The 13091-nt window shown below is 41.1% G+C and overlaps 1 protein-coding gene across 1 annotated transcript; it reads left to right on the top strand.

The window, feature by feature from the left end:
- Window positions 1–2296: 2296 nt before the first annotated feature.
- LOC147709256 (zinc finger MYM-type protein 1-like) lies at window positions 2297–4075 on the top strand. Its single transcript, XM_086925920.1, has one exon. The coding sequence runs from the start codon at window positions 2297–2299 to the stop codon at window positions 4073–4075; it is 1779 nt and encodes a 592-aa protein (XP_086782046.1).
- The last annotated feature ends 9016 nt before the right edge of the window (window positions 4076–13091 follow it).

The raw sequence follows: 13091 nt of genomic DNA, 5'->3' as shown, positions 1-13091 counted from the left end.
TCCCTCCTCTAGTCACATGAGGTGTTCCCATACCTCTGCTCACTACTTCAACAGGATTCTAGAGTTCGGGCCAGCGGCACAGGTGCTCACTGCAATGCACACATACTCAAACATACACACACATTCGTTCACATAGATTCATGTTTAAACATGGGCATGCACTTCTTTGCAGAAATATTCAACTCTACACAAAATTTCACACATCACCATGCTTGCAGAGACCCAGGAGCTCACTTGCACTCATGCACATTCCATTAAAAAACACCTGAATTTATTATTTTTATTTGTTTTGTGTAAAACATTATTATACAGGAAGCACATTGGCTTGAAACATTACATGAATGCAATGTAATTGCTGGTAATAATTATTGTTTTAATTCTTTTAGCACATGAAAAATTGGAGTTAAAACTGGTTTGATATAATCACATTCAAGATCAGTACTGAGAGATATCAAAAGAGGACAAGTGGTAGTTCTGACTCTGCAGGACATTGATCAAAACTCAGCTTCGTGGTCCTTAATCTCAGGCCACAAGGTAGGACATGGTTCTCTATTTACGGCAAACGTCCACATTCAGCTGCATATGGATGCCAACTGTGTGGTCTTTAGGTGTGGAGGACTGCCTGTTGGCTTATCCTAGCAGAACAGTTCAGAGAGTGTGAGCTTGTAGCGAGTTGAAAGTTCAAGGGAATCATTTTTTGTTTTTCATCATAAACTATGAAAATTCCCAAAATGTTGATTTTGAAATCTTTTAATTTGTTTTATACATTTTCATTTATTTAACTGTGGCCTGATAATCCCTTACTATCCCTTAATGCTTTTCACCCTTAAAACCTTTAAACCCCAAACTGCCCATATATTTTATCCTTTCTTCCTGCTTAAAAAAGTACTACTCTAATTCATTATAGCCCTCTACTACTACTTAGTGCTACCCTAAAATCTCCTAACTATCCCTTAAAGCTAACTATACTTGAATTGTTAAAATGCATTGCTAGTCTCCGGCCCCTTTACCCCACCTCATTTTAAATGCTCCTGTCTACTTTAGGAGGATGCCACTTACCCCTAATCCCAGTGCACTCATCTTTGCTCTATAATGCATGGCATTTTACCATGTTTTAGGCCACTGTTTATATTCATTCTAGTTTTTTCAGTCGACAATATTTTTTACAGCAATGTTTTTCAGCCTTTTTTTTTGCACACAATATTTTTACTGCACACAGAGTATGTACAGTGAGTTGGATATATAAAATTGATCTAATGTGTTGTGACAGTTCTGCATGTTGTCCATTTAGTAATAGGATCACTGATAGGATTAGCACTGTCTATAGGCTGTAATTTTAGTCTGTCTTGTGTGTAAAATAGGTCATTTCATCAATGTGTAGAATATCAAAATGGTCTAACTGCAATGTTAAACTCTTAATTGAAAAAAATATGCATTTATTTTGCTGTGTTGGGTACAGATGAGTACTGAATATATCAGAGATCTGCCTAGAACCCTTTTAAAGGGTATTCCTCACTCTTTTGAAGACATTTTTCAATATGTTGTGTATTATTTGCCATCTAAAGTCAAGTCAAAATTTATAAGTACACCCTTTAAATTCTAGGCAGATCACTGAATTGACATGCTCAAGCTTTTCAATCACCACTGGTGTTGTGCATGCTATGGCACCTAGCCTCGAAGCTCACACCATATTTTAATTATTAACAGGATCCCAGGAGAAATTCTGCAAAAATTTACAAGGATATACCGCTTGGGGAACAGCTGTACGTGCTGCTGCAGTTGCATTCCTGTCAGACTGAAGATGGATGTGGATGAATAATTGCTGTTACTTGTGTGTGCATGACAATTTATATTAGTGTTTATTTAGTATTTTGCGTAATATCGTTTTTGTGTCTTCAACCAAGGGAATTTTAAAAAAACAGCCTAGGTTTTCTAATTCCAATCTGATATATTGCTGGACACAATGAACACAGTTGACAGTTTACTCATAAACCCATTTTTGGGTTTGACACATGCAGATAAACTGCAAGTGAAAACATTAGGAGCTGATAAGCCACAAATTAAAATTGAGCAGTCTACAAAAGATAGGGGAAAGGGGTACACACGTCGCTTTACCAGTACATGGTATGATAGGATTGAATGGCTTACTGGTAGCGCTTCTAAAAATGCTTTATTCTGTTTCCCATGCTTACTCTTTGGAGGTGAAGTTACCTGGACAAAAACAGGAGTTACTGACCTAAAGCATCTGGCTGAAAAAATAAAAAAACATGATTCCTGTAAATCCCATTTGACAAATATGTTAAAATTATCTCTTTTTGGAAAATCGGACATTGTACAGCAATTAAACGAAGCATACCGTGTGGGAGTAAGAAAACATAATGCAGAAGTGGATAAAAACCGATACATTTTATCAAAATTGATTGACTGTATTCGATTTTGTGGTGCCTTTGAATTAGCATTACGAGGCCATGATGAAACTGAAGAGTCTCTAAATCCTGGCGTGTTCAGGGGCCTTGTTGATTTTGTCTCCAGCATTGACAGTGCTATGGAAACACATTTAAAAACAGCCACCGTGTTTAAAGGCACTTCTAAAACTATTCAAAATGAATTGCTGGACTGTATGCTGGAAGTAATAAGAGACTATATTATACAGCAGTTGAGAACCACTGATTATGTAGCTATTCAAGCTGATGATACAACTGATGTCTCTACTAAGACACAGTCAGTTCTGGTCTTCCGCTACATTGATGGAAATTGCAAGGTAGCTGAAAGATTTTATTGTTTCACACATCTAAAAGACTCATCTGCAGAAACAATTGCCTCAGCCATTCTTAATGAATTAAACATTGTTTTCCCTGAGCAATGTGCTAAAGGAAAAGTAATTGCTCAAAGCTACGATGGTGCCAGCGTCATGCGTGGTGCAACAGGTGGGGTGCAAAAGAAAATCAGGGATGTTTACCCAAATGCACATTATATTCACTGCTATGCCCACCAACTTAACCTAATTATGGAACAGGCTTCCTCCAAAATATCTAGAGTTAAAATTTTCTTTTCAGAGATTGGTGGTATAACAGCATTTTTTGCACGTTCCCCGAAAAGGACGGAAATTCTTGAACAAATAGTTTCAAGAAGACTTCCAAGAGGGTCTGCAACTCGCTGGAACTTCAATATTCGAGCAATATTGCTAATTTATGAATTCAGAGAAGATCTTCTTGAATGCATGTCAACCATTGCAAACAGTGGTGATTTTGAGTCGAATACTATATGTGAAGCTAAGGGATTTAGTAGAACATTAGATGATAGAGAGTTTATATTCTTTCTGTTTCTTTTTTTCAAAATAATGCCCCAGGTAGACATTTTATATAATCAATTGCAAAAGCGAGACTTTGACACTGTGTCTGTCCAGAAAGCTACTACAGACTTTGTGACAAGCATCACCAACGTACGAGAATCCATTGACAGTTTGGATTCTACACTGCCACAAGAATGTACATTTGTAAACCGGAGACTGCAAATAAATACTTTAACCCAAGAAGCAAAAGAAGTCTGTGACATTATTGTGGTCCATGCCAGAGAGCGCTTTGCTTTCACAAAGCATCTTGTAAGTGCAACACTATTGCGAAGTGACCTTTTTGAAAGCCATGACAAATCTTTCCCAGCTGAGGCACTCGCAGAAACGGTAGAAGCCTATCCTATGTTAGACAAAGCCAGATTGAGTACAGAACTTTCGGTCCTGTATGGAAGACGAGACTTCCGTCAAACTACTGGTGGTGCCATGGCTTTATTTAGTTTTTTATGTGAAAACAACTTAGAGAAATCCTTTTCTGAGACCATAAAGCTCTTAAGAGTTGTCATTACTACACCCATGACAACAGCAGAATCTGAGCGATGTTTTTCCACACTAAAGAGGGTAAAAACTTTTTTGCGAAACACTATGACTCAAGCTAGACTTAATGCTTTGGCTATGCTGTCAATGGAAAAAGAGCTAATAAAGGAAATACCAGAATTCAACAAAAGAACAATCGAAAAGTTTGTTCATATTAAAGATCGACGAGCAAACTTTCTATATAAATAGAAAATATGAATCTGATGTGTGATCATAGTTTCAGGTGTTTATAGCTCAGTTTGTTTTGTTTGATAACATTAGGAAGTACTGTTGGAAATGTTCTCATTCCATTTAATATTCATACAACTCCTGTACAGTTGATATGTATTTATATATGTGTGCTTATGTATCTGTGAATTTATATATATTTGTTTTCATATTTTAATATTATTTAAAATATTTTTGTTGTTAGTGTTTTGAGGGCATATGTCTTTATATGTACAACATTTAGTTATTTTCCTTATTTATTTTTATTTAACTATTTTCTACTGTACTGACAGGGACAGGAACCCTTCTACCTGAGATTGACATGCAAAGTATTTAAATGTTATTTTTATTTTGTCAATTGTGTTTAAAAATATATTGATTTTGAAAGTTCTTAAAATGTACATTTATTTATTTCCATAATTTCTTTTTGTTTAACTTTTTCTGCTGTGCTGGCTGAAGGGCACAAGGACCTGAGAGTGGCATTCAAACAATTTACACAGTATTATTTAAAATAATTTTGTTTGTGTTTACAAATATCATATTGGTTTTGAAGGGATATTTCTTAAAATATACATTTATTTATTTTCATATTTTATTTTTATGTAGCCATTTTCTACTATACTGACTGCCACAAGGGCCTGGGAGTGGCATGCAAAGTATTTAAAAATAAAGTAAAACATTTGTACCTAGCCTGCTTATGCAAATAACGTTTTTGTTCTTTCTTTCTTAAATAAATGAAAGATTTTTAATGGATATTTCTTATATTATAAGCAATGCATATTACACTCATTTCCTAACTTATTTTTAATTAGTGGTTTTCTAAAATACTGATAGACCCAAGGGCTTCAGAGCGCTATATGAACTATTTTAAATACAATATTTACTTAATTATTTTGCAAAATTGAGTTGCTCAAAAATGCAAAGCTTTTGCTGACTTCCTAAAAATTAAATGTTTGTTTCAAATTGATATTTCTTATACATGTAGCTATTTAATATGTCATAAAGATTACTGGGCAATTAACGTTGAATAGCTGATGCAGAAAAGGAGATGGCCAGCCGTCATTTTTGGTAGGAACAAAATTACAAGAGTGTTTCTTTGTGGATGTGCAACCTGGCTTAGTACCCTGGCCCTCTTCAGAAGTCAGTCTTGCTTGGCAACACAGAAATTCTCTGAAATAATGTATGAGTTTTCTTTTATGAATGCCTAGAAGAACTGATTTTTCAGTCCATTTATCACAGAAATAGTGCGGAAAATTGCACCAAAAAATGCCAATTTTTTAAAAATTTCTTCGCGGGGGGAGAACCCCCCTTATTGCCGTCGGGCTCGCTCGCTTCGCTCGCTCCCTCCCGTTCGTTGATGCCTACTTAAAGCCCCACCAGGTTCAAATTCCACCAGCCGCCACTGGTACACAGGCAGCTGTTTGGGAGGCTATCCCTCACTGTCCCAGAGAGCACTAAGAGGAAGCTGTGGAAGGAAATAGGGGAAAGAGTAAACGCTGTTGGTGTCACCCCCAGGAGCCTGGACGACCTCAAGAAGAGGTTTTACGACATCCGCAGCCTCACAAAGAGGAAACTGGCAGAGCTGCAGAAGCAGGCAGGACTTACTGGTGGAGGCAGGAATCCGGCGCCACCCCTCACTGACCTGGAGGAACTTGTGGCGACTACCATTGAGAGGGAGAGTGTGGTGGGAGTTGGGGACCTGGATAGCTCATCCAGAGCTACAGCTAAAGGTAAGAAGCATGCGCATCTTGACACACCCTACCAGACACCTCCCCTTTAGACCCAATGCACAGCCAAACCCCAGCCCCGTACTGCTAGCAACAGACATGAGCAATGTATCATGGTAAATGTAGTCAGCAAAAGTAGCCAAAAATGCCACTGCAGAAGCATAATAAAATGAACTGTAAAACTGAATCAAAGTATTTGAAATGAGATGTGCAATGCTTTAATAGTAGTGACTGGAATACATTAGCACTCAGTTCACAAATGCTTCTTTATACCTAGGGGCACCATCAGGCGGGGGAGCAGCAGCTACTCAAGCACTAGCTCCAGCACCATCAGCCAGTGCGGTGGCAGGGCCAAGCACCAGTGTACCAGCACAGAAGGAGGAGGAGGAGAACAGCAGTGCCCTGGGCAATGAGGAAGACACTGGACATACCCTCACATTTCCACACTCCCCCCGACTGTCTCTAACGCCCCCATTGCAGTTCTCCCCGGAGAACTCACCACCACAGAGCCACCCTGCACCTGCCACATCTCCTGCCAGGAGGATAATTGTTGCTCCATTAAACCTCATGGAGGGAGCAGCGGGTCAGGCTCCAGCAGACAACCCTGTAACACCTGTGGCACCCCAGCCCACACAGCAGGGCAGCAGCAATCCCCGGAGGCCACGTACATCCAGCAGTGCTCTTCCAGCACGGGAGGGCAGCGTGTTCCAAGGGATGGAGGGCAGTATGGTCTGAATCCAGAGGATGCAAGCAAAATCAATCTTGGCCTGCCAGCGCCAGTTGCGGGTGCACAACCTGCAGATGGGGGAGATGGCACAGGGATTCAAGACATTTGTTGAGAGCAACAAGGACATTGCAACAGGTCTTGGGCGAATGACCACTGCCATCACCCAGCTCTGCAATAAAATGGATGAACACGAGCACTGTCGCTGCAGGGATGCCCGCGTGCAGAATAGGGCTATCAACCGCCTTGCTGCTGCAACCGCCCAGCTATGCCAACGTGGGGCAAACATGGAGGCCAGCCTCACCCAGAACAAGGCAGAGCTGACTAGGGGCATGGCCCGCATTACCACCGCCATGGAGGCACTTATCATATCGAACACAGTTGTTAATCCAGCCCTGGACCTGGGCGAGGCTGGGGACAGCAGCAGCCGCAGCAGCCCGGCCAGCGCAGTGTCTGAGCCGCACCGGAGCAGCAGGCGCTCAGCTGAGGCTGCTGGACATACAGAAGGGGGTGAGCCACATCCTAGTGGGGCTGCTAAGCGCAGCAAGAAATAAGAAGACTGCCAGGGCGGGTGAGGCAACCCGGACAATTGAAATTTACCCACATATTGTTTACCTTTTCTTTTGTTGCACATCAGTGCAGTAACGTTGTTGCAACATTATTAAATATTTCTTTTTCTAACATCCATTGACCTGTCTGTGCATCTGTACTCACTCAGAAATAGTTTTCTGTAATCTCCTCACGTCTGTATCTGCCATCACTTGGCGTAGACACCCCAGCAGGTTGTGTTTGTGGCACAGCAACGTCGTCGTCATGGTCCTCGTAGTCTGACAACTCCACCTCAGTGCCCTTCTTCACCGCAAGGTTGTGCACCATTGCACAGACAGCTATGATCTTGCAGCAGGTGATGGGGGTATACTGCCTTGCACCTCCACTCTTGTGCAAGCATCTGAATCTGCTTTTCCAGATGCCAAAGGTCCGTTCAACTACATTCCTTGTGCTTTTGTGGGCCCGGTTATACCTCCTTTGGCTGGGTGTAGAGGGGTTGAGGTAGGGGGTGAGTATGAATGAGCGGAGGGCATATGCACTGTCGCCTAGAAGGAAAAGGGGTAACATTACTCACATGCATACATGTATTTTACTTAGCTACTTTGTGTTATGGGGGTCTGATGATGTGTCTCACCTAGGAGGTATCCTTCACCAAATTCGCCAGCCGTCAGCCGTGCATAGATGCCGCTCTGTTGAAAAATGTAGGAGTCGTGGGTACTCCCTGGGAACTTTGCTTCCAGGTCTGTGATGGTGCACTTCGCATTGCAGATCACCTGCACATTGATGGTGTGCGTAGACTTCCTATTGCGGTATATGTATTCTGTGTCAGCAGGGGGGCAAATCGGAATGTGCGTGTCATCTATACAGCCGATGATTTGGGGAAATTTTGCCATCTGGTAAAAGTCTGCTTTTGTTTGTACCAGTTCCGCATCGGTTGCAGGGAAAGATATGTATTGGTCCATCCTCTGTATCATGGCGTCAAGGAATTTGTGGAAAAACCTTGACAGGCTGCTCTGGGTCACCCCTCCTACCGCAGCTACTCCACTTTGATAGCTGCCAGACGCAAGCAGGTGTAGGCTGCATAGCACCTGCACGTGCACTGGGATGGCGTGTGCCCTTGGGGTGGGGTGGTCCAACAGTGGTTTGAGGTCCCTGATGAGCTCCAGAATGGTGTCTGAGTCCAGCCTGTACCTCTGTAGGATCTCTGCCTCTGTGAGCATGAACAGGGTGATCCTCTGTCTGTAGACCTGTACCTCTCTTTGCCATTGCCTCTCTCCTTCCTGCTGTAGCCGTAGCCGCCTTGCAATGACATAAAATGCTGCCATCCTGCAAGTTGCAATGCATTTTGGGTCTATTTTTATAGGTTGCAGTTGGTTACCACCTGATTATAATCCATGGTAAATACCGATTTTGAAATACTGAATTTGAGGCAAAATCGGTATTTCTATGCTTCCCTACATCTCAATCAGAGTTTTGCCCTGTCCGATTCGGTAATTTACCGATTCGGTAACTCTACCGATTCGGTAGATTATCCGATTCGGAATAATTTCCGATTCGGTGTCTCTACCGATTCGATACATGGACCGATTCGGTATTTTTACCAAATCGGTGTCACTACCGATTCGGTACATGTACCGAATCGGTATTTTTTTCGAATCGGTATGTTACTGATTCGTTCTTTTACCGATTCGGGGTATTTCCGAATCGGATTATTTCCGATTCGGTAACTATTCCGAATCGGTATATATACCGATTTGGACGATTTTCATCGCCCTACATCTCGATGGCTGGATACCGATCGGTAAGGGCCGAAAATCGGTATTTTCGGCCGTTACCGATCGGTAACGGCCTACCTATATCGGGCCCCTAATGTGTACTTTGAATTCTGAGGTCAACCATTTGTGAAAAAGTTTTAATGTATCAAGATCTCCTTCCAAGACCATAAAAAATATTGTCTATATAACGATACCAATGGGTGATATGTGATTTAAAAGGATTATCAAGGCTGTAGATCCACTGATTTTCAAAGCAATCCATGACTAGGTTGGCTATCTCTGGGGCAAAGCAACACCCCAAAGGTACCCATTTAATTTGCAAGTATAAAATGTCTTTGAAATTGAAAAAATTATTCTTAAAACATACAATTGCTGATGATACTACAAATTCTGTGGGTACCTGATGTGGTCATTCCCTCTGGTCAAGGATATTTTTAATACAACAAGTGCTTCGTCCTGGGGAATGTTGGTATATAATGATTCAATGTCAAATGTGACCAATAGTTGTTTGTTTGTTTGTATCAAAAGGGAGGTTTTCTGCTTTAGAAATCATCCATAGTGTCTCTTACATATGATTTTGTGAATTTGACAAAAGGTATAAGAAAAGTATCAATATATTTAGCCGCCAGTTGTAAAAGAGAGCCGCAAGCTGAAATAATCGGTCATCCTGGTGGTTGTCTGCACTTTTGTGTATTATTGGCAAGATATATATGTTTCGTATTTTGTGAGAAATGACATTCAGAAACTGAAACTCCTTTTTACAAATCTTACACTCCAGAACTTCCGTCATGAGATGTAGTATCTGAGCTTTCAGATGCGGGGTTGGGTTGACATACGCTCTTCCGACCAAGCCCTCGCCACTGTACCTCACATCAACAAGACCACCATGGGAGGCAGATCCTTTTCATACCTGGCTGCTAAAACATGGAACTCACTCCCCGCTTACCTCCGCCTCACCCAGAACCACCTAGCGTTCAGAAAGCAGCTTAAAACGTGGATATTTGACAAATAATCCTCCTCCTCTTCCTAAGCGCCTTGAAACCCTCTGGGTATGTAGTGCGCTATACACATTTTATGACTTGACTTGACTTGACATCTACAATGCGAAATAATATTAAGCAAGTCTCCCATTCATGTCGGGGGATAACATAAAGTCTGCTCTTTCTACGGGAGGAGCAGAGGACCTGCATAGTGCCTAGAACCTGCCTGCCTGCTGAGAAAGGGAAAGAGTTTGTCTGGCCATGCAGGAGGAGAGATTCATCAGGCAGAGTAGCCCAGTGTGTTCCTGCTCACAGGATTACTCAGGGAAAGCAACTACCTGCGAATTAAGCCAATAGCTACTCATTCTGCATAAGGTCTTCTGTTCACAGCGATTCCCACCAAGAACTGCAAAAGGTCCATATACCCAGTCGGGGGTACAACCACCTTGGTGTTGGCATCAGCCTATTCAGGGCCACAATTGTCTTGGTGTTTAAGTTGTGGCTCAGTGAGGCCTGCATCTGATTACAAGCGCACTGGCTCGAGTGGGATTGTAGCTACTAAACCAGTCCCTGAACAATGGTGCCAGGCCACTGATCAATATCAAAATAAGCTGAGCAACCCCTTTGACCGGACACAGGTAGCAAGTGGCCTCCTCAGTGGACTCCAATTTGCTGCACTCAAACACCACGGGTCTCCAACTGCAAAACGATCAATCCAGAATTTACCATGAACAAAAAAGAGATTACATTTCTACTCATTACATCTACAGGGGTAAGAACTTGGGCAAAAGAGTAGATTGATTGCACATTTGAATGGTGTCTGAGCCTCATTCATGCTTCTACCATAAATTGCTGGGGGACAGTTTAATCTAGGTTCTCCCAGGTGGGGGATAGCAGTGAGGGAGATAAGGTATCTCGCACCAGTCTAATACATTGAAATGTTTAGTTTTGACTTCTGATCTGACATTAAAAAGTACTTTATTGTCTACGAATACAAGCACTGTTGGTTGATTGTTGTGTTCTGAGATCCAACGCTACCTCCATGAGAAGCCTGTGATGCCATGCCCTAGCTACCATGACAAGTATATCTATCAATCTTTACTTTATTTCGGTCATAAACAACCATATACATACAATAGAAACATAATAAGATAAACAAACATGCATTACATCAACTAAAAATTGGATGCAAATTACCAGATTTAATATAAAATATTCTGATGTTACACATGTATAGAATCAAGTTCCCCAGTCATCATCAAATTTACAGAATATAAAATCAATCAGTTATATAAAAAGAGTGGTGCATAGCCTATGCACCAAGCATTTAAAAAGTATAGCTGTGAAAAATTCAAGCATTTGTAAAATTACAAGTGCAGCTATCTCAAAAGGATCCCAAATACAGAACACATTCAATTTACAACAACAAATTCATAGTTCAAGATAACAAATTAAACAATTTAAAATAGGAGCAATCATGTAAATGTTGCAATTCAAAATTATTTGACACACTTGCCCAAATAGAAAATCAAACAAATCTAGAATGACTAGTACAACAAGCTACACAAGAACATACAAGAAATAAACATATAAAAGATCCTGTCACTTACCAAATGGTGATGACATCATCATTAAGGGGTCAAGATCCTAATTTGACAATCAGCTTACATATATAGGTAATCAAACATTATAAAACTACCCATTGCTAAGCAGATATATAGGCTACAGTGCCAATGTATAAATAACCCCAACTCACCAGTACAGTCTTCTATTGGCGAAAACAGTCTCTGTCCTGTGGCTACTCCAAAATAGATCTTAAATATCAGGCCCACTTTAAAAAATATTGACAAGGAAAAGACAATTGGTTCTGATGTATCAGATTTTAATATATGTAAGGCCTCCATATGCCGATTCAAGCCCAGGTTGCAGTGCAGCGGGAGCATACACTTTGATCTTGTGATTTCGTATTTATGGCAAAAAAATAAAAAGTGTGCCTCAGTTTCCGAAGTGTTGTGACAGAAGTGGCAATCCCCTGCTGACTCTACCGTCTTTTCCCACGTAGCTCAGAAGGCCTTTAGTGGCAATGTACCAAGTCTCAAATGAACAAACAAGGTCTTGGCCTCAGAAGGGCTAATTCTGTCGAGAAATAATTCAAAGTGCGAACTACATTTGTGAGTTAAAAACGTATCAATCAGACCTTGACTTGCGCCATACTTCCTGGAGAATGTGGTTTAATAAACTCCCTTAATCCAATTACCTTAGTTTTTCCCCATTGTACTGTGATCTTCCTATACACCCTTTAATTTTAGCAAGTGACATAAGGCGCTCACAGCTTTCAGTCATGATTTAATACTTCACATATCTAGAGTGATAAGCTCCTGAAGAGCAGCTCTATATGGAGCCAAGGTGGCCTTCATCCAAATTCTTACTTGATACGTCAGAATTTTAAGTTAGGCATGATCAATTATTTTTACATTCAGATCTCACTTTAAGTGTATTAGAGGTGTGGTAACTGGAATGTCCAGGAGAGATCTCACAAATGTATTTTCCCAACAATTCAGTTGAGTGCCTTCTCATAACCTCAAATGTCTGCCCCGTAGAATGCTCCTCCAAGAGCTTCAGCTCTATATACCTCGGTGGTTGGCAAAACTGCCTTGCTGGATGTTCACTTGGATTTTTTCACAACAGCCCCTGATCTGCCTAGGAGAATAGAGTAACTTTTTGACAAATGTAGGCGTCCGAAAAGTGTGTCCATGAGTCTAACTCCTAGGTAGTCAAAGTTCCTGACCTGAGCTCCATCCACAACCATTTTAATCCTGAGTGTACAATGGGGTTTCAGGCTATGCATTTAGAATTCCCTAGCTTTAATATCCAAGCCCCTGGATTTACTAAACCGCACAAAATTATTCAACAGTTCCTGCAGATCTATTGGTGTGCGTGAAAATAACAAAGTATCGTCAGCTAACAGCAATAATAGGGTGCTAGTATCAGCTAGCTTAAGTGTTTCATGCTGGTATTCATTCAATAATTCCACTACACTGCTCATACACAAAGAGAAAATTGTAGGGTCCAGTACACACCATTGGCTAATCCCCAGCTTAATAGAGATTCTGTTAGTCAATTCCCCTTGGGCGTTCCACCTCACCTGTGCATAAGTGCCTGAATGTACTCTAAATATGAGATGAAGGAGATCTTGTGGTATTCCATATTGGCCCAGTGCCTTCCATAGAATTTCTTAGGGCG

This window comes from Lissotriton vulgaris, chromosome 6 (genome assembly GCF_964263255.1).
Source record: "Lissotriton vulgaris chromosome 6, aLisVul1.2, whole genome shotgun sequence".
NCBI lineage: Eukaryota > Metazoa > Chordata > Amphibia > Caudata > Salamandridae > Lissotriton > Lissotriton vulgaris.
This window is presented reverse-complemented; position numbering and strand designations above follow the sequence as displayed.